Source organism: Berghia stephanieae, chromosome 6, assembly GCF_034508935.2.
Source record: "Berghia stephanieae isolate SIO BIC M18660-M18661 chromosome 6, UCSD_Bste_1.3, whole genome shotgun sequence".
NCBI classification, from domain to species: Eukaryota; Metazoa; Mollusca; class Gastropoda; order Nudibranchia; family Aeolidiidae; genus Berghia; species Berghia stephanieae.
In genome coordinates this window covers 39,721,374-39,748,873 of record NC_088365.1, presented here as the reverse complement: position 1 = coordinate 39,748,873, position 27,500 = coordinate 39,721,374, and the positions used below count along the sequence as shown (strand labels likewise).

Below are 27,500 nucleotides of genomic sequence, written 5' to 3'. Positions count from 1 at the left end.
GTCTCTAAAAATACAGTGGCCCCTGCTTGACGCCTATTAACTGATTCGCCCTTTATAATTATTGGAGATTTATTTGAAAGGAGGGTGCACTCTTTTCATTGTTTCATTTTAAAATTCATTTCTTTACTCATTTTTATGTTATTTCCTACGGACTAATCTTGCATCGGGACCTTTCGAAACATCGTTTTTAGATAACAATCCCCCTCCCCCCCCCTCAAAGATCAGATATTTTGAGTATTATTCCTATGGCGGTAGCGCTGAAGATCAAGAAAAGACTGAAAGCCAAAAGACGGCTTGTGTAGGGGGATCTCATATAAATATGTAAAATTAAAAAAAAATAATTAAAAAATAGAAGAAAAAAACCCAGTAAACAATTGGGCAATATAAAAACTTTTTTAATGACGTAGCGATGTGCTACATTTAAAAGTATCATTCTTGTGCTCAAAATCATTTTTTTTTTTTTTTGCTTTTATGATAGTCTTGTCGCTAAATGTGACAATATCATCCTGAAAATTGATACTTTTTTTTCTACAATATTAAAAATGTGCTTCATTTGAAATTGGCCTTTATAGAAATATGCTTTTTTTGTCATTGTAAAGACCTGACTAATATAACATAGCAGTATTGCCCAACATGGCTGATCCTTTTGTAGTTTGCTAGAAATAAGTTTGAGATTGAGAGAGAGAGAGAGAGAGAGAGAGAGAGAGAGAGAGAAAGAGATAGAGGGAGGGAGAGTGAGGGAGAAAGAGAGAGAGAGAAAGAGAGGGGAGAGAAAGAGAGAGAGAAAGAGAGAGAGAGAGAGAGAAGAGAGAGAGAGAGAGAGAGAGAGAGAGAGAGAGAGAGAGAGAAAAAGCAATAAAGAATGAGAGAGAGAAAGAAAGAAAGAAAGAAGGAGAGAGAGAGAGAGAGAGAGAGAGAGAGAGAGAGAGAGTGTGTGTGTGTGTGTATACAGTACGTGTGATGAAATTTGGTTTCTTTGCCTTTCTCTTTCCATGCAGCCATTAATCGCGATGAATTTTTAAAAATTATTATTGACCGTTAAAACATATTATCAATACGTACTATGCATGAAATCTAATTCGTTACTTTTTTCCATTCAGGTAGAATTCATATAAAGATCATTTTTAAAATTATCACCAAATTAGATAATGTCGGTTTCGTTGCAATTAACATAAAATTTCATTGAAACCGAAACAGGCATTCAATCTTCATTCGTAAAAAGAGAAGAAAAAACATCCAGTTTCTTTGTGTTGGACCACCACTAAATACACCCCCCCCCCCGCCTTGTCACTAACCGACACCCTATCCCAGCTACCTCGCTGTCTCGCGACAGGAAAGAAGTTTGTTGTGGTCAAAATCTTACAAAAAAATAAAATAGTATTGACACTTGCATTTAAATCTATTTTAGAGGGTACCGTAGCTACAAAATCATTTTAAAAGGAAATAAGTAAAATACAATTTTCAATCTTTTATCACATTTAATGTGTGCAAAGAGAGAAGACTTCGATATGTTGCGTGTGATAGCATTGTTACCTTGGTTGACATATCGTTTATTGTTTGTAATCATCAAAAAGTTAGCAAACTGTCTGGTCAAATCTATTATATATATTTCGATCACGTGAGGTAGAATTTCCCAACTTTTAGACAAGAAATTGGTTTATACGAACTTTAAGAAATTGGTTGTATATTTTATTTTTAAAAGAGAGGAACTACTACCTGGTATCGGTCTAGTGCAAGTATTCACATCTAAATGTCATATGTTCGTTTCCCGGAAGTTTAACACTTAACCAACGTGCTAAAATGATGGCGTCTGTTTTCGAAGAAATTTTAACGAAACAATTTTTTTTATATATAAAATCAAGGCGTTGTTTAATCAAGCTCATATGTACACACAAAAAAACATCTTCAGGTCAATTGTGAACGACATGCAAGATTTGTTGGTGGTTGGTTTGGTGGTTCTGGAGCCTTAGTGCAACAAACATTCGGATTTACCATATATATATATATATAAAACATTTCAAGTATAATTATGATTATTTAACTTCTACAACATTGTTTCAAGCGTAGCTCTCATTATTAGGGGGAATTAGGTCCAAAAAACCCTTGAATTGTGCAAACAGGGTTGAAAGCATGAAAATTACATATGTTGTAGAATATGAAAAACCCTATAATTTATGATATAGAACCACTCTGAGAGATCAGTATTAGTTGAGATACAAGGTTTTTCAGATTAGAAAATTTTGAAATGGACGACAATAATTTCTTTCATTTTTATTGTGTAAACATTCGAGGCAAGCCGACCAAAGGTTGTTTTACGTCATCCTTTGGATTCCCATTGGTGACTATTTTTAGCGTCGAAGCGGATGTTTTCCTTTCCCTTTATTTTCGATTCACGAACCATACAAATTATTTAATCGTAAATGTTATTTCAATTTCACTTGTTTTAAATGACGTCGAGCGAGCAATATTCTATAATATGAGATTTTTTTCTGCATCTGATTTAATAAGTATAATCAATTGCTCTAAAACGGACGGGCAGACGGGAAAACGAGCAGAGGGATAGACAAAACAGACTAGCAGAACACAGCTCAATAAAAGCCGATTACCGGTGTTGACAAAGAACAGTGCTCCTTCTCCCCTCCTCCTGTTTTCTTTTCTTTCCAAAAATACTGCTATAATCATTTTACGAGAGTTAAAACCTATTTCGGTCAAACTTGATGACAGTAAAGAGTCAGCATACCACTTTCATTGCTATAATTATCATCATTATCATCATCATCAACCACTTTGATGCTATATTGTGGCACGTTATTTACTTTACGTTATTTACCTCAAAGGGACAAAGGGAGAATGTTCTATTTGCACTGTTGTGAGGCACTGCACATATTTTGCCTGCTGATGATGGGTCTTTAACAGAAAGAATGAAAGAGAGAGAGAGAGAGAGAGAGAGAGAGAGAGAGAGAGAGAGAGAGAGAGAGAGAGAGAGAGTTATGAAAGAATATTGCATATGCCTAATAAAGGAATGCGTTTGCATGATTTCAAATACACATACAATATCAAAAAGAACTGCTCCCAGAGACTGGGACCAGTGTTTGATATGCCAACAAGATAACACAGACCGTTTATAATGTCCTCTAAGTCGAGGAGGTATGACAAAGGGCAAGGCTACGAAACTCTTTTTGAAGATTTAACACAATTCAATTATTTGGTTTGTGATGAAAACAAGTTGGATGTATCTATTTTTTTAATTCATCAGAAAGAAATGAGATTATTGAAAGCTTCAAACAAAATGATGCTCAGTGGCATAAGTATTGTGTAAAATTTAATTTTTTATTTCGCAACCCACGTGAATAATGAGACAACGTTCAAAATTAGAGATTGGCTATAATAAACAAACGTGCTTTTTTATGTAAAAACATGGAATCGGGAGTACTCCATTCTGTAATGACAACAGATATGGAAGAAAATATTCGTGAAATAGCGTTATCTATAAAAGATTCTGATATGTTGCCATTTATTGCCGGAGGAGATTTAGTCGCTCAGGAGGCACACCACTGCCCCATATCATAAAATTTGTCATGTACGATACTTAAAAAAAAAACAAGCTGTAAAAGATGTCACTGCTGATGATAATGATGATGTCACAGTTCTTGAAAGAAGTCGAGCTTTTGTTAACATTTTATCTTTTATAGAAGAGAACCCTGCAACAAATGTGACGATCGACATGAACCACTGTTTATTTCCAGAATTGTCATCAAAAGTGTCCCAAAAACTCATCAAATGTTCATGTACGAGAGAATGTATCGGCACCCGATGCAAGTGTTTAAGGTCCGGTTTGCCTTGCACGGACTTGTGTAGATGCGGCGTGTGTGTGTGTGTGTGTGTGTGTGTGTGTGTGTGTGTGTGAGTGGGTGTGTGTGTGTGGGGGGGGGGTGTGTTAGGTCAGTACAGTAATGAGTAAGATTCTCCTTCTCTTTCTCTCTCTCTCTCTCTCTCTCTCTCTCTCTCTCTCTCTCTCTCTCTCTTCCTCTCTCTCTCTCCGTCTCTCCCGCTCACTCCCTCTCCCTATTTTATCTACTAGTTAGGTTAGTACAGTAATGAGTAAAATTCTCTCTCAATCCCCCCCCCTCTCTCTCTCTCTCTCTCTCTCTCTCTCTCTCTCTCTCTCTCTCTCCCGCTTTTATCTACTAGTTACAACACGAAATAACCATCCGTTAGCTACCGTAAATGGTTACCGGTGTATTTAGTTTTAGAACACACATTATATTGTTGTTATTTCCTCGGATAAGTAATGCTATATAGGAAAAAATAAAAGTGCTAAAAACGCACTGTTCTGATAAATTGCCAGAGTGGTTCTATATCAGGTGTTATTTATACGGGTCATAGCTACCTATATACCAATTTTCAGGACTTCAACCCCAATGTGCACGGATTTAGCCTAATTTTCCCTAATAAGTTGAATATGAAGAAAATATATATTTTACGCAGTTATTTCCCTTGTTTAATATAGCTGTAATAGGTAAAATCTAAGGCCTTAAACCGATACATTATGATTAATTGCCAGAGTGGTTCTATATCAGATGTCTTTTCTATGGGTCTTAGTAACCTGTATGCAAATTTTCTGCTTTCAACCGAATTTGCACGGTTTTAGCCTAATTCCCCCTACTACATCGGGAAGTGGAAGTGAAAGAAGATTGTTGTGTTTTTCGTATTTTTTCTAGATTCGTGTTTTATAAATAGATGACTCCTTTTATCAAAAAGTTGAGCACAATTATGTATATATATATATATATATATATATATATATATATATATATATATATATATATATATATGACGCGTTACTTTCTTTTATCTTCAACAGTATCCAGCTCTCCATGGTCTTCGTGGTGGTCTTATAATGGACATGCAGGTACTCATCAGTCTATTTTATCGTAAAGGATTTGACAGGGTAGTGGACCTTTTTTTTTAAAAAAAAAATACTCCTTCCGCCTTGGCGTTCCAACAGGAATCACGCATGTTGTCCAAAGTTTTAGATTATTATTATTATTATTATTATTATTATTATTATTATTATTATTATTATTATTATTATTATTATTATTATTATTATTATTATTATTATTATTATTATTATTATTATTATTATTATTATTATTAATATTATTATTATCATCATCATCATCATCATCATCATCATCACCATCATCATCATTGTAGCGTTTATAAGATAAGATAAGATAAACTTTATTCATCCAAAAAATGGAAATTTGTTTACAGACGTGGCATGCATGAAAATGTATAAACACAAAGTTGAGAATCTATGGCGACAATGTATACAAATATAATATATGCAAATGCACAAAACCGTAAAAATATACAACCAAGAACCAATAGCAACACTTTATATATTAATTTGATAAATTGAGATAGGCCATACCTCTGGCCTTTAGTCCGAACTTGTGTGTGTATATTTAAAAGACAGTATTTAATTTAAATCACAGTTGCGTGTTAAAAATTCGAACACCATTTGGCAAAAACGAATTAAGGTGACGTGTTGTCTTTGTTTTTATAGATATAAGGCGACGGCTCCTCATGGAGAACTTAATATATTTGTGAAGGGGGTGATCACCATCCTTCATAAATTTCTCCATTTTACTTAGACAAAATCTCTTGAACAGCTCTTCGACATTGGAAATTGGGCGAGTATAACTCCTGGCTTTATCAATTATCCGATCAATTTTCTTAATGTCGCAAATATTGGCACATGTTATAGTTGGGTTAAAGTTCCTGACAACTCGACATAATATAGTAAGAAAATTTTAAGTTTAGAGAAATAGGTAGTGGTAGATTTGGTTCAGAATGCAAGTATTAATCCGCGTTAAAGCAGAAACACTTTAATATAAATCAACAGAATTGCCTCATACAATAACACGTGGGTCTAGATAGCCTCAGCTCTGGATCAACGTGTAACCAAATGGGCGATTACGCGGTAACCAGATCCCTTGGCCACACCATGTTTCCCGCTAAATAGAATTTGAAATCGGTCACCAGAATAGCATGTTTTTTTTTTGTTTTTTTTCCTAACCCCAGGCCCTTCTATCTAATGACCCTCTTAATTAGTATCAATTTTATTAGTTGGGTGTATTATCAAGCATTTACATCATGTTGTTTTTTGTATTACTGCCTGGGGGGGGGGGGTGTCTAAGCTCAGCAAAAGCTAACTTTGACAGGATTATTAAAAGAGCAAATACATTTACTACAGGATCCATGTCTTTTAATGATTTATATGTATTCAGAATACTGCCTACGAAAAATTAGTAATATTTTAGATAATCCAACTCACCCTATAAATCTTCAGATCACTAAGTCGAACAGAAGTGACCGATTGTTGTCTATACGAACAAAAAGTGAAAGACACCTCCGATCCTTTTTACCTTACAGTTGCAGAATTTTTAATAAGGAAAATAATTTATAAATTTTGGTCTACGTCTGTTTTAACTTTGAAACCTTTTCTTTAAAATCACTCCATACCCACAATTTTAAATATCAATTAATAAAATCGCTTACTACAACTTTTCTATTTACCTTTTTATTCTACATTACAGCGGGGTATAAGATTGACTTGTGTCTATTTATTATAATATAAACGTTGACTTTTCACCCATTAACATAAATGAAACAATCCTTATTTGCTTCTCAGGTCCCTTACGTTGGGGCTATCTCAATCCTGATTGGATACTGTGTCGGTCTGGGAAGTTCCAGTCTCCTATTGATATCGAGCCTCGTCTTCTTCTGTTCGACCCAAGACTCAAACGTTTGCGGAGCAACATTTCATCAAAGGTTAGTGCATTTTCTTTCTTGCAATGAGACCCGAAAGCAATATATGTTATGATATCTATTAAAAACCCTTTATCATCAAACAAGAAGATTAACAAAGATTATTTAACTTTGTAGCGGATGTGCCTTAGTTGTACGGCCAAGTTAAGCTTTCGTTTGTGATTGCATATGTGACTGAATTAGCAAACATCTGAACCCAGCGGCGTTCTTAGGGTTTGACCAACGTGTACATATACAGGTCTATAGTTCGAAACGCAATTATGGGCCTAGTTTGATATTGTTGTAATGGGCAATTTATTTTGTGTCATTTGTTGATAGTTCCATTTCAACATTGAGCCCATAATGAATTGGTTTATCAGACCTGCAAATAAGTGCACTTTGGGTTTGACAGATGCAATAATATACACTGCGAATAAGCACCTCTCTAAAGGCCATGGCAGATATTTTAACGTATACGAGTACAACAAGAATGCCTAAATGGCTCAATAGGCTAGTATGGGAACATGAATTGCAAAGAGCATTGAGAACCCATGAAAAGGAAACAAACGGCGGCGGCGCCGAATAGAGACATACAGTTACACCAGTCTGTATATTTCTTATGATATTTTGTTGACTTATACAATATAATACAATACAATGCAATACCTATTAAGAGTTAAAGTAGGCCAATAGTGTGGCCCTATCACAGTGATAAAAAACGTGTATATATACATTAGATCGAAGTGCACTTATTTGCAGGTCTGATAAACCAATTCATTATGGGCTCATTGTTGTAATAAAAATATTAACAAATGACGCAAAATAAATTGCCCATTTCAACAATATTAAACTAGGCCCATAATTGCGTACAGGATATCAATTATAAAACAAACATAAATTACTCATCGAATTCAAACTTAAGGTGATCTTATACCTTATCAACGCAATTCTTAAAAACGTTGAGATTTCTCGCTATTCTTGAAGAGACGTAGAGAGAGTTCCAAATATCTACGGTCCTGAAAATTAAAGAGTGGGCACGTATTGAAGTCGAACATCGGTCCTTGAAGATTCTGAAGACCCCACCTCTTGTTGACGGCAAAATCGCATATTTGAAGAACTCCCTGGAATCGAAGGTGTCAATCTTGTGTACGATCTTGTAAATTTGACTTAATGGCCCTCCTTTGGACGTTCTCCATGGCTATGGACTGTCTTTTATACATTGGGCTTCATATGCAATTGGCACACTCCAAAGTTAGTCTCACTGAAGTCTTAAATAACGTTAAAAACATAGTACAATTGAAATGAGAGAAGCTTCGTTTTATAATTCCAACCAACTTATTTGGTCTTTTAATTATGTCATTGATATGTAGATCAAATTTGAGAGTGGGATCAACATCCTTCTCTGAAAAGACCTCAATCAAAGATTTATTATGTTCTTCATCAGTGAAATATATATTTTGGGTTTATATTCACCATTATGTAAAACGGTAGCAATGACTATGAAAAATGTTTTTTTCTCTTTTTGAGGAAAATTTTTGTCTAAAACCAAAGCCCTATCTCCACTGAGTAAAAATAAAAGTTATGCAGTTTCAAAGGTGTCATTTATTTTGATGAAACGCAAAGAGGAAAAAAACGCGAAAATATGGGACGTAATAAGTGGATTAAAAGATTGAAACTTGAAGAGCAAAGTAGGATGGTGTTTTGTAAAATACGGGAAAAGTACTCGTCATATTCATATGAAATTTTACAACCAAAAAGAAAAAATGTTCATGTATTACCTTGTCAGCGACAAAACCTCCACGCCCGGTAGTTTTAGAAATATTTTACTCCAAAGAGTAAAAATCTATTTTTAACGGTCTTCTGGTAATCGCACGAGTTTTGTCGCTTGACATAATCTAAAATGACCTTTTTTCTAACTGTGTGCCAACTTTCAGTCATATTCATCGATAAACAGCGTCGTAATTAATTTTTTAAATAGCATATACGAAACGGCTTCGTCCCATATTTTGACGCGAATTCGGGCAATTCGTGAGCGAAAAAGAGGCCCAAAGATTTGTGCGGGATAGTCATTGCTATTTTAAAACGTGACATTGAGATATATTAAGATTCAACCACCAATCCCTTTGTTGACCAGGAATATAAAGACAGAAGATCGTCGTGTAATGTATAACTGTTATTCGCAGTCATGTAAATCTTTATGTCGTTTGCACACAATTTACACGTAGATAATAAGACATCAGGGAGGCCATTGATAAAGATTATATACAGAAGAGGACCCAAAACAATACCCTGGGGAAAACCGCTGGTAGCTTTATCAAATTCCGAAAACTCACCTCCTACTTTTACCCTTTGGGTACGATTACCTTGTGGCGGGTTGTGTGTTATTTTTGTGGGATCGAGTCCAACCGATAGCTCAATGGTCTGGATTCGAACTAGTATGCGCGCTATGGCTCTCGTTACCAGCTGCACCACTCAACCTATACCACAAACGGCTCAGGTTTAATCTAGGGGGTGATTAAGAATTGCCTTAGGATCTCTTATAACTTAATTGTATTAATAACAAGTGAGTCAAGACAATAGTAACGCCCAAATGCAATAATAACAATTCTATACATAAAGTTTAATTAGATTGTTACAGGAAAAGATAGAAAGAATAAGTATTTATTTGATATCAGGAAGAATAGCTCTAATTGAGTGGATCTAATTTATTATTTATTTATATATTTATTTTGATATAATCATTTGTGTCTGTGGAAAATACATTTGAAAATGGTATAAGCCCGTTTGACTTATCTTTATCCCGCCGGCTTGCTTGACTGAGGCAAATGCATCAGCTAGTTCCAGGGTTAGCGCCTTATTGCAGAGTTTTCTGGACTTCACAACAGTGTGTTGTATTTAGAGGCTGACATCAGGGGTTTACCACTGTTCAAGGACTGGGATGCAGGGGTTCGGCACGACTGGGTGCTCCAAGGACACGGAAAAAGGACCTTCAATTGAGAGTTAAAACAACAAGGTCTTAGAGCCAATCGAGTTTGTCTTTCGCCACCGAATCGTCCTTGAGCGACACATCATAATAGCCTTTATTTGCCGACAAAGGCAAGGAGAAGCAGTATCTCCATGATAATGGTAGTTAGTATATTTGCATCAAACATCAATTGACAGTCGAGCTATCTTACATGATGAGAATTTAACAGGGTTGTGTCCCTGGTATTTCTTTATTTATTTTTATTAATTATAATTGAGGTTATGATGTGTGGCCGGCGATTGGCGGTAGGGTACAGACATTCAAGCAATATACATATTGAATATAAATAAAATAATAGCATAGATCATAAGCAAATGTTAACCATAGTATAAGATACATATAGATATAGTTTTGTACAGGTATTCCAACTTACGAACATCCATGGAATAGCACAATTAAAATATATACACAAACTATAATATTAATAATAGATAGATTAAATTGAATTAACAGTAATATCTCGTTCCTTTTTGAATGTTAACCAATAATTCATTTTACCTCCAGCCGAGAAGTTTTTACAAGTTTGAAATTGGAGGGATAGCTCTTCTCTCTTGGGCTTCTTAGCGTGTGTGTGATTAAATTCAGAGATGAATTTGATTTTGTGAAATGAAAAGCGCGTCTGAATTATGGAAATAGCCAATCAGAAGAATGTTCCTGTTTTAGATAGCCAATGATATCCAGATGCTTTGGTAAGAAAGAATAACGGATAATTACCGGAGAGCTAGACCTTCATTGTAATTTTAGCTACTCTTGAACGAGACAAGGACCTCAGGACCTATGCACGTTGGAGTCTTGTTTGGAAAAGGTAATTAGCAGCAGGCATGGATACAATGGGCAGACAATTTGAACAGGTAAATAAGCCTTAAGCTGAAAGTGAGTGTTCCGTTATACAATGGAAAGGTTTACCACCTAACGACCAAAATTTCCGTTAGAAAGATTTTAGAGCTTTATTGGAGAAAGACTGTCCATGTTTGAGTATTTTTAATGGAGGTGTTAATCAAATATATGTCTCGTCCACTAGGTTTGAAGTGGTTTTGAAAGAGACACTGACGAATGATAAAGAAACACGCAGTGAAAGAAAATCGTTCGTCACTTACCTAAAGTAAAAATTTCCATCATTCAAAAAGTTGTAACACAGGAACGATTATTCCTAAAACCATGCTGGCAGAGACTAAACAAGATGTTGCTTTCAAAATAATTCAAAACGTATTTATGAATGATTCAAAAAATTGCATGTAACACACGTGAGACTTACCGGTCTATAGCTAATTGGGGCTCCTTTATCTCCCTTTTTCAAAATAGTCGTCACATTCAAATAGTAGAAGTCCTTCGGTAAACGATTTGTTAAATATAATAAACAATGGTGTAGTTATTTATAAAGCCAATTCTTTCATTAATTTTGGAAGGAGTTTGTCAGGTCCCGTAATATTTGAACAATCAAGCCTGCACAGTTTTCTTAAGATGGCTTCTTTAGAAATCACCACATCCGACCACATTCACATCCGACAGATTCATGATCTACTTTCAGTCATTTTGGATGAAACTTTGCATAATTGTTCATCTTAATATATCGTATTTACTTCAAACTTTTACTGCGAGAGCTCTGCTTCAAATGTTTTTTTTTAACTCCTTATCAATGTTTATGTCTCAAGGAAAACAAAATGGCGACTACTATGTTTATTTCCGACGCAAAATTGCACTGCTCTGTACATTTTATTTTGATATTTGTTGATTCAAGAACCACTTTGCATTTGATATAGAGTAGTATGATTTTGGGTTACAAATCTAGTATTCTCTTATCTTATCTTACTAAAGGCTTAATATAGAAATTATCCTTTAAATGCCTTATGCAGTAGTTTATAATTACAGAATCTCGTATCATTCACAGACACTTTTACACAACTTTAAATGTCAGGCGAAATATATCAATACGGCAATGTAAAATCGAAAACTACTATCATAGAATACTGGTAATTGAAAATTTGTCATGATCGAATGAATCATAAATGTACAAAGTTCGTTGTACAATGACATATTAATGACAACTAATTAATTAATTCAAACTTTAAATTGTACATTTTTGCTTTACAATTTTTCTTCGTATCAATGTCAATTCAAGGAATACAAAATGGCGGCAGTTATGTTTATTCGATCTTCTCTGACTTAAGCCATTATTACGTTCATTACCTCCAGCGGCACTATCATCTCACAATGAAATAATTAAGAAATTGAAGGGAAATGGGAAAAATCGACACCATACACGGAGATTTAAACTACCGCTACCGTTCGTAATTATTTCAACTTGCATTGCTCTTTTCAAGTTCGATCATTACTACAAATATGCATGTACCATTTATCTCACAGAAAACATGGCTGTCATTTGTAGACACCGAGAGTATGTGGATTTTGCAAATTTATTTTGTACAAGAAGGACATTATAGATAGAATGCGCTTGGCCAAGGAGTTCACAACATTGCCATCCGGAAGTATAACGGACCAACACACAAACTCTGTGTAACCATGAACGTTTATAGTCTTGTTAATACAATTTAGTGAGAACAACTCACAAACGCGGATGGCAAAATCAATAACAAAGGCCTGAGTGACGTCATCTGCATACTATCTATAAGGAAAAAAACAAGGGGTGTGTGTATATATGTGACAGATGGTGTAAAATTGTAAATATAAATGACCAAAACGACACTCCTGACATTGAACTACTTCCTTTGTTTCTACACGCACACTACTTGCCTTGGCAGTTTGGGGTTGTGAACAGTGTTCATACTTAAATTCCACCCAGCGCAAAGATTAAAATAGCAAACCAAATTACAAAAAGAGCTTGTATAGTCATTACTACAACTCAACCTGGACAGTCTACTAATTGTAATTGGTGATTTTAATCACTGCCTATAGATAGTATGCGCTTGGCTAAGAAGCTCATAACATTGCCATCCGGAAGTATATCAGACCAACACACACAACTGTGTGTATCCATGAACGTTTATAGTCGGGTTAATACAGTTCAGTGAGCATTACTCATAAACGCGGATGGCAAAAAACAATAACAAAGACGAGAGTGACGTCATCTTTGAACTATCTATAGCAGTCGGGCTAGAAGTTTGTACCTGCAAAATACGATGGAACAGCAAACTTGATATGTGCAATATAAAGAACGCATTCAAAGCGACGAACACAACGAATAGTCACATCTGATCATAACACATTTTACTAAAATTACCAACGTATATCACTAAATTAAACAGTGAGAAACAAACTGTCGTACATCGCCACATGAGAGGCAGCCGCTTCTAAGGCTCCTTCCGCACTAGGATAAAAACTGTCCCAGCACTCCTTGCGATAGGTTTGCCAAATGCATTATCAGTATGGATGAAATAGAGATTGCATGTGTATGTGCTTTACTACTTAGAAAAAAGAAAAATGGAAAGAGAAAACAATATTGGGTGCATCCTTTAATGACCCAAAGATTGCTCAAGGGTCAATTCCATAGACTCTATGGTGATCTCCGATCTTATCCTAAAATGTTTTTCTTGGAATCACCTCACTTTACCCAGGTGCAAATGAGTACCAGTTCGCTGATGAAAGTAATCTTTGACGGACTAGCGTCCATTCAAGAGGATAATCGAAATTCAGCATGCTCAGTGGTACGATCTTTGCTTCGTACCCGAAAGGTACCAGGTTCGATCTCCCGCTGCTGCGCTGTATGGCCTTGAGTAATTCACCTCGCCCTTGCTCAATTTGCGGCGCTGCACTGTGGCTGACGCCTGGGTTATTCCAATCTTCCCTTGGGATAGATCCTCGAGGAAAATTTCCCCTATGGGATGAATAAAGGGAATTTTATTATTTTTAATTTTAAACTGTTATCTGTCTGCTCAACGCTACAGAAATATGGATAAGTTCCGGATTTATAAGCTTCGGGGACAGGATGGCCGAATGGTTAGCGCGTTGTACTCTGGACTCAGAGGTTCTGTGTTCGATTCCGACCGAAGCCAATTTGTACTTTCCTAGAGCAAGAAAATTTACTCCAATCACTCACTCCATTCAGGTGTAAAAAGGTACATGTCAAGCTGGAATATTAATCTGCGATAGACTAGCGTCCTGTTCAAATGTTTTTCAAACAAATACGTTAATTGTCCGCTTCACGCTATTGAAACCGGGATAACTCCTGCACCATTGGCTACAAGTCTCTAAAGGACTAAATTTGTCTTACAATGAGCCCAAGTGGCTCAGAAGGACCTACTTTAAAATATCTTCATTGCGAATTCCCGAAATAAATAACTATAAAGATAATTGATCCCACAAGTTACCGAATAGATGTGCGACCGGTTTTAGACACGTTACTGCTGTGTCACAAAGTGTAACACTTCTTAAATTATATTTATAAACATACCTTATTAAAATGTTTATATTGCTATGCATTCTGTATGTGGTTTCATCACATAGAATTATTTTTTGAATTGTTCTTGCTTTTTTATATTCAGAATTGAAATAAATAAATAAATTATAACTGTGAAATTGAATGTAAGCTTCAGTTTAATATACGAAAACAGATAAAATGGACGTTTCGGGTTTCCCCTTCATCAACAACACATGATGAATTAAAAACTACAGACGAATGAGATAATGTGGTAGTGGCGTTGTTAAGATGCATAAACCAAAACATTGATGGGCAGGAAATTGTAAGCTACTTTGTGAGAAAGCACGAATTAAAATAGAGCAATAGAAATTTATAAAAGGTACGTAATTAATTAAGTCAAAAGAGGGGAGGCGGGGAGGAACTGTGTAATGCAGTATAGAAAGTGAAATAAAATAAGGTATGGACTATTGTTGGAAAATAAATAAATGGAATTGGAAATAAATACAAAATATAAGGGATGTAAGTATTAATATATTAGTGGAATTAGCAGCAGCAGAAGCAACAGTAGAAATAGTAGTAGTAGTAGTAGTAGTAGTAGTAGTAGTAGTAGTAGTAGTAGTAGTAGTAGTAGTAGTAGTAGTAGTAGTAGTAGTGGTGGTGGTGGTAGTATTAGTATTATTATTATTAGTAATATTATTATTATTATTAGTAGTAGTAGTAAAAAAAAAAAAATTCAAAAAAATTAAGCTTTTATATAGCGCAATATCCACTTAACGTGTGTTTGTGTGTGTGTGTGTGTGTGTCTGTGTGTGTATGAGTAATATATTTATGTACAGTGTGTATATGGATGTGTGTGTGTGAGTGTGTGTGTAATTGGATGCGCGTGAGCTTTTGTTCGTATGTCCGAATCTGCAGTGTGTAATGTTTTTTACTGATGGTCAATGTGAAGCGCTTCGAAACTTCGGCATAAGCACTATATAAATGTACATTTTTATTATTATTATTATTATTATTATTATTATTTATTATTATTATTATTATTATTATTATTATTATATTATGATTATTATTATTATTTTTATTATTATTATTATTATTATTATTATTATTATTATTATTATTATTATTATATTATTATTATTATTATTATTATATTATTATTATTATTATTACTATTATTATTATTATTGTTATTATTATTATTATTATTATTATTAGTATTAGTATTATTATTATTAGTAATATTATTATTATTATTATTATTATTATTATTATCAAGACCTCGTGGTCCAGGCCGCAGGGCTTTTGGTGTCACACAACCACTCATCACTTTCGTCAACCGTGTTCTTTGAAGTTACAGAAAATACACCGCCTTTATGATAGGTATGACTGTACATTAGTAAATAAATAGTAAATAGTAAATAATGAATTTATATAGCGCCCAAACATCCACGTCAATCGTGCTCTGCGGCGCTTTACATAATAAAAATAAATATAAAAATGTTTAAAAACAACAAAATTAACAATCACGACACTACATGATACATAATAAGCATGCATACAAAAAAAAAAAAAAAAAAAAAAATCAAAGCAACATCTATTTTATGAGAAATAAGCCTCGCGAAACAACTCAGTCTTCAGACATTTCCTGAAAGATGTTAAATTTTGGCAGGAGTTTGTCCGAGGACTAAGTGCGTTCCATAGGCGTGGAGCTATGAATGAAAAGGCTTTCTCACCGAAAGTGGATTTTGAGGTGGTAACTTTTAGAAGTTGGGACTGAGATGATCTTAAATTTCGAGTGGGTTCATATCTTTTAATCAGTTCCTGCAAATATTCAGGTGCCAATCCATCCAGACATCTAAAAACATAGCACAATATTTTAAATTCTATCCTATACTTCACAGGAAGCCAGTGCAATTCCTGGAGAACTGGTGTTATATGATCCTTTTTTTTCGTTAATTTTATAAGTCTAGCCGCTTTATTTTGAATTTTTTGTAGTTGATGAATTAATCTACTTTGACAGCCAATGAGAAGGGAATTGCAATAATCTAATCTGCTAGTAATAAACGAATTAACAAGCATCTTTGTAATATCTTCATCAATATAATGTCTGATTCTTCCAATGTTTCTAATGTGATAGTTACAACATTGGCATATTTTTTTAACATGATCTTCCATGGATAACCCTTGATCTAAATACACCCCAAGATTTCTCACACAAGAACTAGGTTTAATAGCATTTTCACCCACTAGTATCTCATTTGTAGATATTTTTGAGAGTTGATACCTATTTCCAAAAATTATCATTTCCGTCTTGTCATCATTAAATTTAAGTTTGTTTAGTTTCATCCAATCCTTTATGTTAGCAATGCAATTTTCCATAACAGATACTGATGACAGCTCTGAATCATTATTAAGTTTTGTATACAGCTGAGTGTCATCAGCATAAAAATGAAAATCAATGGGAAAATTGGATAACATATGAGAAAGGGGAGCAGTATACATTGTAAAAAGGAGGGGGCCGAGAATAGATCCCTGAGGCACTCCACACGTTAATATGGATGGAGTTGATACATGGTTTTCTATAATTACTGACTGAGTTCTTTCAAACAAATATTCCTTTAACCAGTCCAAAGCTGTGCCACATTATGTACACGGAACGTGAAGGTTCTTAAACGATATGCAGCATCGGTACTACCGAGATCTCGTTCATGGCGACGAGATATGACGTAAGAGGCCAGATCCGGGCTTTTTCCCCCCTCGTATCTCGTCTGTCCCAAATCTGAAACATTTATAATTTAGAGAAACCTACCGCACCTATTGGGACGGGAAAAAAGTCCCGTTGTGTCCCAATACAAAATCAACGGGACAGGACTGTCACAGTCCCATGTTCATATCGTTTGTCAAAGTAGAAAAATATAGCAGCCTTCCGCACTAGGACAAAAAAGTCCCAGACTTGGCGGCGCCGTGTCAACGTTGCAATGCCTGCCTTTATTTTCTGCATCCCTACTACTACTACCACTACTACTACTACTACTACTACTACTACTACTACTACTACTACTACTACTACTACTACTACTACTACTACTACTACTACTACTACGTTTATAGTCGGGTTATTATTAATATATATACCCAATATTGTTTTCTCTTTCCATTTTTCTTTTTTCTAAGCAGTAAAGCACAAACGAAATTGAGTCCTTGGAAAAGACTCTTTACTCACATTCATTCACCGTACTCAGGTGTAAAATGAGTTCCTGGCCGTTCACAGCGTTGTCTTTGTCCGAAAAATTGTAATATCGCCTAACAGGCGTCATGTCTGGTCCTACATGTTAAATTTTGCTGTTGACCAGGGACCCCTTGTAAAGAGCTTTGAGCACGTTAAGTGAATATTGCGCGATATAAAAGCTCAACTTTTTTTTTAAAACTTATTTTACTACTACTACTAATAATAATAATACTATTACTAAAAATAATAATACTAATACTACCACTACTACTACCACTACTACTACTACTACTACTACTACTACTACTACTACTACTACTACTACTACTACTACTACTACTACTACTACTGCTACTACTACTACTACTACTACTACTACTACTACTACTACTACTACTACTACTACTACTACTACTACTATTTCTACTGTTGCTTCTGCTGCTGCTAATTCCACTAATATATTAATACTTACATCCCTTATATTTTGTATTTATTTCCAATTCCATTGTATTTATTTTCCAACAATAGTCCATACCTTATTTTATTTCACTTTCTATACTGCATTACACAGTTCCTCCCCGCCTCCCCTCTTTTGACTTAATTAATTACGTACCTTTTATAAATTTCTATTGCTCTATTTTAATTCGTGCTTTCTCACAAAGTAGCATACAATTTCCTGCCCATCAATGTTTTTGTTTATGCATCTTAACAACGCCACTACCACATTATCTTATTCGTCTGTAGTGTTTCATTCATCCTGCTTTGTTGATGAATGGGAAACCCGAAACGTCCATTTTATCTGTTTTCGTATATTAAACTGAAGCTTACATTCAATTTCACAGTTATAATTTATTTATTTATTTCAATTCTGAATATAAAAAAGCAAGAACAATTCAAAAAATAATTCTATGTGATGAAACCACATACAGAATGCATAGCAATATAAACATTTTAATAAGGTATGTTTATAAATATAATTTAAAAAGTGTTACACTTTGTGACACAGCAGTAACGTGTCTAAAACCGGTCGCACATCTATTCGGTAACTTGTGGGATCAATTATCTTTATAGTTATTTATTTCGGGAATTCGCAATGAAGATATTTTAAAGTAGGTCCTTCTGAGCCACTTGGGCTCATTGTAAGACAAATTTAGTCCTTTAGAGACTTGTAGCCAATGGTGCAGGAGTTATTCCGGTTTCAATAGCGTGAAGCGGACAATTAACGTATTTGTTTGAAAAACATTTGAACAGGACGCTAGTCTATCGCAGATTAATATTCCAGCTTGACATGTACCTTTTTACACCTGTATGGAGTGAGTGATTGGAGTAAATTTTCTTGCTCTAGGAAAGTACAAATTGGCTTCGGTCGGAATCGAACACAGAACCTCTGAGTCCAGAGTACAACGCGCAAACCATTCAGCCATCCTGTCCCCGAAGCTTATAAATCCGGAACTTATCCATATTTCTGTAGCGTTGAGCAGACAGATAACAGTTTAAAATTAAAAATAATAAAATTCCCTTTATTCATCCCATAGGGGAAATTTTCCTCGAGGATCTATCCCAAGGGAAGATTGGAGTAACCCAGGCGTCAGCCACAGTGCAGCGCCGCAAATTGAGCTAGGGCGAGGTGAATTACTCAAGGCCATACAGCGCAGCAGCGGGAGATCGAACCTGGTACCTTTCGGGTACGAAGCAAAGATCGTACCACCGAGCCATGCTGAATTTCGATTATCCTCTTGAATGGACGCTAGTCCGTCAAAGATTACTTTCATCAGCGAACTGGTACTCATTTGCACCTGGGTAAAGTGAGGTGATTCCAAGAAAAACATTTTAGGATAAGATCGGAGATCACCATAGAGTCTATGGAATTGACCCTTGAGCAATCTTTGGGTCATTAAAGGATGCACCCAATATTGTTTTCTCTTTCCATTTTTCTTTTTTCTAAGCAGTAAAGCACATACACATGCAACCTCTATTTCATCCATATAATGCATTTGGCAAACCTATCGCAAGGAGTGCTGGGACAGTTTTTATCCTAGTGCGGAAGGAGCCTTAGAAGCGGCTGCCTCTCATGTGGCGATGTACGACAGTTTGTTTCTCACTGTTTAATTTAGTGATATACGTTGGTAATTTTAGTAAAATGTGTTATGATCAGATGTGACTATTCGTTGTGTTCGTCGCTTTGAATGCGTTCTTTATATTGCACATATCAAGTTTGCTGTTCCATCGTATTTTGCAGGTACAAACTGTTCTAGCCCGACTGCTATAGATAGTTCGAAGATGACGTCACTCTCGTCTTTGTTATTGTTTTTTGCCATCCGCGTTTATGAGTAATGCTCACTGAACTGTATTAACCCGACTTTAAACGTTCATGGATACACACAGTTTTGTGTGTTGGTCTGATATACTTCCGGATGGCAATGTTATGAGCTTCTTAGCCAAGCGCATACTATCTATAGGCAGTGATTAAAATCACCAATAACAATTAGTAGACTGTCCAGGTTGAGTTGTAGTAATGACTATACAAGCTCTTTTTGTAATTTGCTCTTAATGTTCTTGGCAATTGTGTCTGCCTCACGCTCCGATGCAGCCTTCGCGTAATTCCGATCTGGGTCCAATTTCTTTATCAATGGCCAAGCGTGGCGGCTGGAGTGTGTAAAGTCAAGACTTTCCACGATCTCCTGCCACCGTTGCTTCCTTCCCTCTGCCAGAGACTGAAGTAGTCTATCTGCTTGGTCCTGGTACTGGGTCTGCTGGTACTCTCGGTACAGCTCTTCCGACTCTGCTGTCCAGCAAGGGGTGTAGAGTTTCCGTTTGCCCCGTGGAATAGAGCGATGAGCGCTCTTAACCAGTAGCCTGCTAAATCTCGTTATATTCTTGGACTTGGGAGGAATGGCAGGGCAAACCTGCTCGATATAGGAACTGAATTCCTCCACGTCAGCCTTCCTGAAGTTCCATCTGCAAAGTGGGAGAGACTGCACCCTCGGTATTGTCACCCCAGCTGTGACAAGAACCGGCCTGTGCTGGCTATGCGGAAAGTCCCCGAGGTCTGTTCGCTTCACCTGCAGCGGTTCACCGTTCGCACCTTTCGTAACGATGGTGAGGTCTGGAGTATACTCCTTCTTATGGCGGGTACCCCGGAAGGTACCCTTGGCTGTAGGATCGTACACTAGGTGTAGATCATTACAGTCCATCCATGTTGTCTTTCTGCCTCGTTGCAGTCTCGGTAGCCCCATTCGTGATGGTGGCTATTAAAGTCTCCCAGACAGATGGAAGGCTGGCTGACCACCGGTACCGGTGATGTAGTCCACGTCGCTCTAGGTGGTTTGTAGATATTATGCAAACACAGTCCACCTACTTCCACGGAAATTCGGTTCACCCCATTGCTGTCCGTTACGCTCTCAATGACCCTTACCTTCGATGGCTCTTTAGCGTAAACGCTAACACCTCCTTTGAGCCTCGAAGTGTCCTCGCGTTGGACCACCATATAGCCTGGGATCTGGAATCGGGAAGATTGCGCGCCTGAGTAAAGGTGGGTCTCCTGTAACAGGAGGATGTCTACGCTGTGGGCGGCCAATAGCTTTGATAAAAGCTCATTTTTTTGCCATACTCTGGCTCTCGACGTTTAGGGACAATATATGCGTCAGTTCGCCATCCCCGCCGTCGCATTTTCCGATCGGCAGGCCGCGAATCGATTGATGAGTGGGACGTTTGCTTTTTTCTCGAACGTGCCGACGACCCTGGCGACACGAACGCAGTATTATTTGGCTAGACGGCAGACCTTCTAGTTTCCACGCCAGATTCCCGGCGAGTCCGCATGTGTATAGATAGCATTGCCCCACACCCACTGCGACAAATAAGAGGACAAGCCTTGCTGCTCTATTCTGAACTTTTTGTAGTTTTTCGAGTTTTATGTCAGGCAGACCAGCAAGTAGCGAGTTACAGTAATCAAGGCGTGAGAGTATCCGTGCACAAACGACTGCCTTCAGCAAATGGAGAGGAATGTATTGTTTCATTCGATACATTCTCTTTAATTTAAAATTCATGGTTCATCTGGTTGATTTGATGTTCATGCTGATGTTGTCAATATATATATATATATATATATATATATATATATATATATATATATATATATTATATATATATATATTTATATACTAGTCCCGCGCTGAGGACCGGTCCCAAGAACCGGTCCCACGGTTCATTAACTGGGACCGGAGGACCGGTCCCAAGGTGAAGAACCGTTGGCAGTCCTCACTTCTTATCTTTCTATTTGAACGATCCCAGCGATTCTAGTTTCTTTACTGCCTTTTCTCGGTCCTTTTCTCTGTTCTTTTGCCTAGGTCGTTCGCCTAACCACTCATCCCACTTAATTAATCGCACCAACCCCCTCTTGCACACACGCCCTCTTGTGTGTTTGGTCGGGTAAGAGGGGCCGCGAGACGCCTTGGACGATTCCATTACTCGGGGTAAATTTCCTAATTTACTACACACTAATGATCGCAATAACAATGATCTATTTTGACGACATTACCCCTCTTCTCTAATGGGTTATTCTTTGAAATGAATGTGACTACTATAAGATGTGTGTTTGTGTGTATGTGTGTGTGTGTGTGTGTTCGTGTGTATGTTTCAAACCTAGCTGGTCCGATTTTTGTCTTTTGGCTATCTCTATCTGTTGTCACCACTCCTTTCTATCGCATTGTTGTAATTTGATGATACAATAATATTTTTATTTCGTTTGGTGTTCTAACTAATCAAATGATACAAGTTTCACATACTATAGCTTTCTTCAAAAATAACAATTATAACGTCTGTATTTTCAAAAACCACCATTAAATTATTTGGGGGACCCGATAGCTCCGTTGATAGAGCACTCTCTTTACACACAAGGGGCCAGAGATTGATCCCGGATGCAGTCGAGCTTTTTTTTCTTCTGATCTCTGTCTATTCAGCAGTGAATGGGTAGCTGGGTTTGTTTGATCTGGCGAAAAGTACTTTGGGATAGACAGCGTCCTATCCAAAGATAGAATTTTTTTTATTAAAAAAGAAACAAAAAACGTGAGATTTTATATAGCGCAATATCCACTAAATGTGCTCAATGCGCTTTACAACGGGTCCCTGACTAATAGCAACACGTAACATGTAGAACGAGACATGACGCCTGTTAGGCGATGTTACATTTTTTTCCGACAGAGACAACAGTGTTGACGACCAGGTACTCATTTTACACCTGAGTACGGTGATAGGAGGTGAGTAAAGAGTCTTTCAAGGACTAAACTAGGCGCCGAGTGAGGCTCGAACCCAGGACCTTCCGATCCGAAAGCGAGTGTCATACCACAAGACCACTTAACCGCACGAAAAGAGAAAAAAGGAATGGAGACAACAACCCCCCCCCCCCCCCCCAATAAAAATAATTTTAAAAATCAAAACAAACTCTTTCCACTTCCCATACTTTTGGTCCAGCATGTCACAGACACAATATATTAACAATCCCTTTTCCTTTCACTCCCTAACATTGACCCGATCCGCTCCATCAATCTTCGCAGACAGACACACACACACACACATGCTTAATGGATAGTGTTATAGCACTATTTTCATGTTTTGAGGCAACACGCCTTCTCCGCTCTCACTTACACTTAGCGGTTCTACAGCCATCTACTTCAGGACCGGTTCCTATCGTTTGACGGTCCCAAGGACGCCTTGTGAATGGCCAATGTCGAAAAAGAAGCGGTTCATTGACGGTCCCATGAGCCTTGTGAATGGCCAATGTCGAAAAAGAACCGGTTCGAACCGGTCATTGCGGTTCTCATTTCCCAGGTACCGTAGAACCGGCGGTCCTAAATATGCTTGGGACCGCTCCGGACTACCGTTGACTCTACATGCATACGAGTACCTGAAATATTTTGTAAACAATGTAACACAATATAATGTGTAAGTTTCAAAGCAAATGCAACCACAAATAACATCAAAGAACAATGTGGGACTAATGTTTTCGACAGGTAGTCGGGATTCTAGCGCCAGTTTTATTTGGGCAACCATGATTGGGATTTCACTGAATGCACTTATTATTATTATTATTATTATTATTATTATTATTATTATTATTATTATTATTATTATTATTAATATTATTATTATTATTATTATTATTATTATTATTATTATTATTATTATTACTATTATTATTATTATTATAGTCTTTGGTGTATATGTACAATATTTCTTATAATAAATGCTACAAAACTAAAAATAAAACTTTTAAAAAACATACGAATAAATGAATAAAAATATCTATTTGGGCATTTACTTACATTAATAGTCTTGAAAATCACACTCATAGTCCATGAAATTAATTATCCCAAAATCCGAAGAAGAAATGAATTTAATCCAAAATCCAACACAGGAATGCATTTATCATTTTACAGGGAGACAGATATCCTATTAAAACCATAGCATTACTTGCAAACAACAGTACCCCACTCTGCGTTTAACGGGCTTGTGACCGTCAAATTGTAAATTGTGGCCGTATAAGGGTATTCGGTGTCCTAAAGACTTACATACTGACATACAATCAATGAGACCTATAAAGAATCCATTCTAGAATTCAACTACAAACTGAAAAGCATGATAAATACCTGAATAATACTTCATTTTAATCTCTAAAAAAGGTCATGGCTTACTGTTTCGCTCATTGATTACATATCTCTCTCAAATAATTTTCTTTGCTCAGGTTCACACACACTGCCCTTTATTGCAAAACATTGATTAGTGAGATAAAGTGTGTATTTCAATTATAAACTTAATCACATAATCTAAATGATGGGGAATAAAAACAGCTAAGTATCCAAAATTTCACGGATCAAGGTATCTATTTGAACGCCGCATATTTAGCTTAATTAATCAATGAACATATAATTTTTTAAATTGCATTGTTTCATTAAAACAAGATCATGATGCTTACGTCTGGACCGGGTATAAGCAAATTCTGCTTTTGTGTTCCACTGTTCGAATAGAATTAATCTCTAGTTTATCCGTTTATTTGCATAGTTTCTGCACTTTATTCATAAGACCATGACGCGTATGTCTGGACCGGGTATTCGCAAATTCTGTTTTTTGTGTTCCACTTTTCGAATCGAATTAATATCTAGTCTATCCGTTTATTTGCAAAGTTGCTGCATTTTATAAATAAGACCATGATGCTTATGTCTGGACCGGTTATTCGCAAATTTTTCTTTTGTGTTCCACTTTTCGAATCGAACTAATCTCTATTTTTTTCCGTTTATCTGCAAAGTTTCTGCAATTTATAAATAAGACCATAACGCTTATGTCTGGACCGGGTATTCGCAAATTCTGCTTTTGTGTTCCACTTTTCGAATCGAATTAATCTCTATTTTATCCGTTTAAAACAAAAATAATTTTCTTATAGATCATTTTAAGGCGTATTGCCTATTCACTCTGGGTATTGATATGATACTTAAATGTAATTCAATTCTACAAAAATGCATACTGGTTGCAGATGTGAAAAAATCCATTTTCTTCTTTTCTCTTAAATTTTTCTGACAAGATGATTTTTGAACCATTGTGCTAACAGTACTATACAAAAACTTTTTCAAAATCCCTTGAGTCCATAAACTGGATGATGCTTTTCTTGACAAGTCTGCCTATAAATTGTATTTTTCTTTTTAATGAAAAGCCTAAAAATTACATTGAAACAAACAGTAGAGTTTGTGACTGTGACTGTCGGTATGGAAGTATGTGTATGTTTGAACGGGAATGTGAAAGCGATGTGTAATAATAATAATAATAATAATAATAATAATAATAATAATAATAATAGTAATAGTAGTAGTAGTAGTAGTAGTAGTAGTAGTAGTAGTAGTAGTAGTAGTAGTAGTAGTAGTAGTAGTAGTAGTAGTAGTAGTAGTAGATAGGATCAGTTCTCATCACAGAGAAACCACCCTATGTTTTTTTCATTGTCCAAGTCGACAGCCCATCTTAAGCGAAGAGAATTCTTTTTACAAACTACTCAGAAGAAAAAGTAGGGAATATAAAGTTGATATGCACACCACAACCCACACTTACACACCACGTCTTACCGCAAACTGATCATGTCGTGACCACAGCAAACTAGACTCAGAGCTAAGGTCGTAACCCAACCTTTCATGACCGCCCTGCCGATCTTAAATCCGACAGAATAAGCGGTAGATATAATAATGATGATGATGATGATGATGATGATCATCATCATCATCATCATCATCATCATCATCATCATCATCATCATCATCATTATCATCATCATCATGGCAGTGACATTTAATTCAAGACTGCCATTCTTTTGTTTTACCCTTTAGGATCCCTTGTCGACTTGCTTTCCTACCAGTTATTCTATTTATCAATTTCCAGCTTTCACCATGTTTGCTTCTCTCGTCGGCTTTCTCCACTTCCAGGATGAGGCTATCTAGCTCTCGTTCTTCTATATCCCTATAGACAGTTTGTATTTTCTGTTTTGATATCCTCCATCTTTCTTCGTTTACTGAGTTTGGTGTTTGTTTGTGTTGGTTGAAGGCATCTTGAGCTTCCTTTCTAGCCTCAACAATCAGTGGGTGATTAGAGGTGGATCTTTTCGTGACTTTTGTTCTCCTCCGTACTAGCTTCTCTGCTGTGTCCCGGTTTGCTTTTATGAGTTTCTCATATCGTTTCGTTGGATCTTCTTCTCCCGTACAAAGTCATGTGATTCTATTCCTTACCTCTATAGTATACTGGTTCTGTATAGTTGAGTCTTTTAGAGAGGACCAGTCATACTTCACTTTTGATGGTGTTGATTTGCTTTTTCGAAGGCTCAAGCGAATCGTGGCAGATACGAGACGGTGATCTCCTCCTAGGTTACTGAAGCTACTGAATGCTTCGACATTGTGGACTGAATTAATATAAACCCGATCAATGGAGCCAAGCCTAAAATGTACAAATAAAAGTGTAGTTTAATATGTCTAATTTAGTTTATCATCATAAACCTGACCTTTTTTTCTATTTTCCGTCCACAAATCAAGGTTAAACGAGCTCAATCAAAGTAATTAAAATAGAGATTAAATCGCACAGCGTCCCTGGTTGCATAAAAAAGAAAATGGCGGCGCTTGACCTCTCACTAGCCACTTTTGATGGCGTTTTCCTACCTGTTGTCGTATCTAGTCCTGTGTTATCTATGCTGTCCATTAAGCACTTGAGAGGGGTATATCCCCATTCATCTCTTTTTGATCTTATTAAGCCAGTTGTTTGTAATCCTCTCCCGCCGGAAATCGGGAACTGGATTGCTGCCATTATCAGGCCCCATTCTCTAGGCGTTGTTGTCAGCGTTCTCGACACTATGTGCATGGACTAGCGAAGTTTAACATCTACCTTCTCAACGTTCTTTACAACTTCTCTACCCCACACTGGAGAGAAATACTACGCGGCGGAATAGTATAGTGTCAAGGAGGACATCCTCAGGAGCGCTTGGTTAGCATCCCACGTTGGTCCCGCCAGCTTCCTCAGAAGGCTGTTGCGTTTGTCTATTTTCCGGGCAACTCATTCGATATTACGATAGGCGATATTACAATATTTTTCGACAGACAACGCTGTTAAAGGCCAAGTACTCATTTTTTCCAAGGACTCAACTTTGCGCCGAGCGAGGCTCGAACCCAGGACCTTAAATCAGAAAGCGAGTGACACACCACAAGACCACATAGCCGCACATTCATGATGTCAATCAATCATGCACACTGTTAAAATTTCTTGTAATTATTTTTAATCGCGAATAAATAGAAACAGTTCAAAAACCATGAAATGATAGTGCTCACCTTTTATGATAAAAGGAGCTATTTATAATTGATGAAAGCGAATGCCCGAAACAATATTGTAGAAGTTGATCATGATTATACTTGAAATATTATATATATATATATATATATATATATATATATATATATATATATATATATATATATATATCCGTGTATTTATGTATTTATGCATGCATGCATGTATGTCCGTCTGTCTGTCTG

General features: G+C 36.4%; 1 protein-coding gene across 3 annotated transcripts in view; it reads left to right on the top strand.

The window, feature by feature from the left end:
- LOC144975020 (carbonic anhydrase-related protein 10-like) overlaps positions 1-27,500 on the top strand; it is a 306,136-nt gene that overhangs the window by 172,088 nt on the left and 106,548 nt on the right. For all 3 annotated transcript variants that reach the window (XM_078918664.1, XM_078918663.1, XM_078918661.1), the window contains 2 exons: positions 4,865-4,912; positions 6,704-6,843. In XM_078918664.1, the coding sequence (XP_078774790.1) occupies positions 4,865-4,912; positions 6,704-6,843 (188 nt within the window). The remainder of the gene's footprint in view (positions 1-4,864; positions 4,913-6,703; positions 6,844-27,500) is intronic.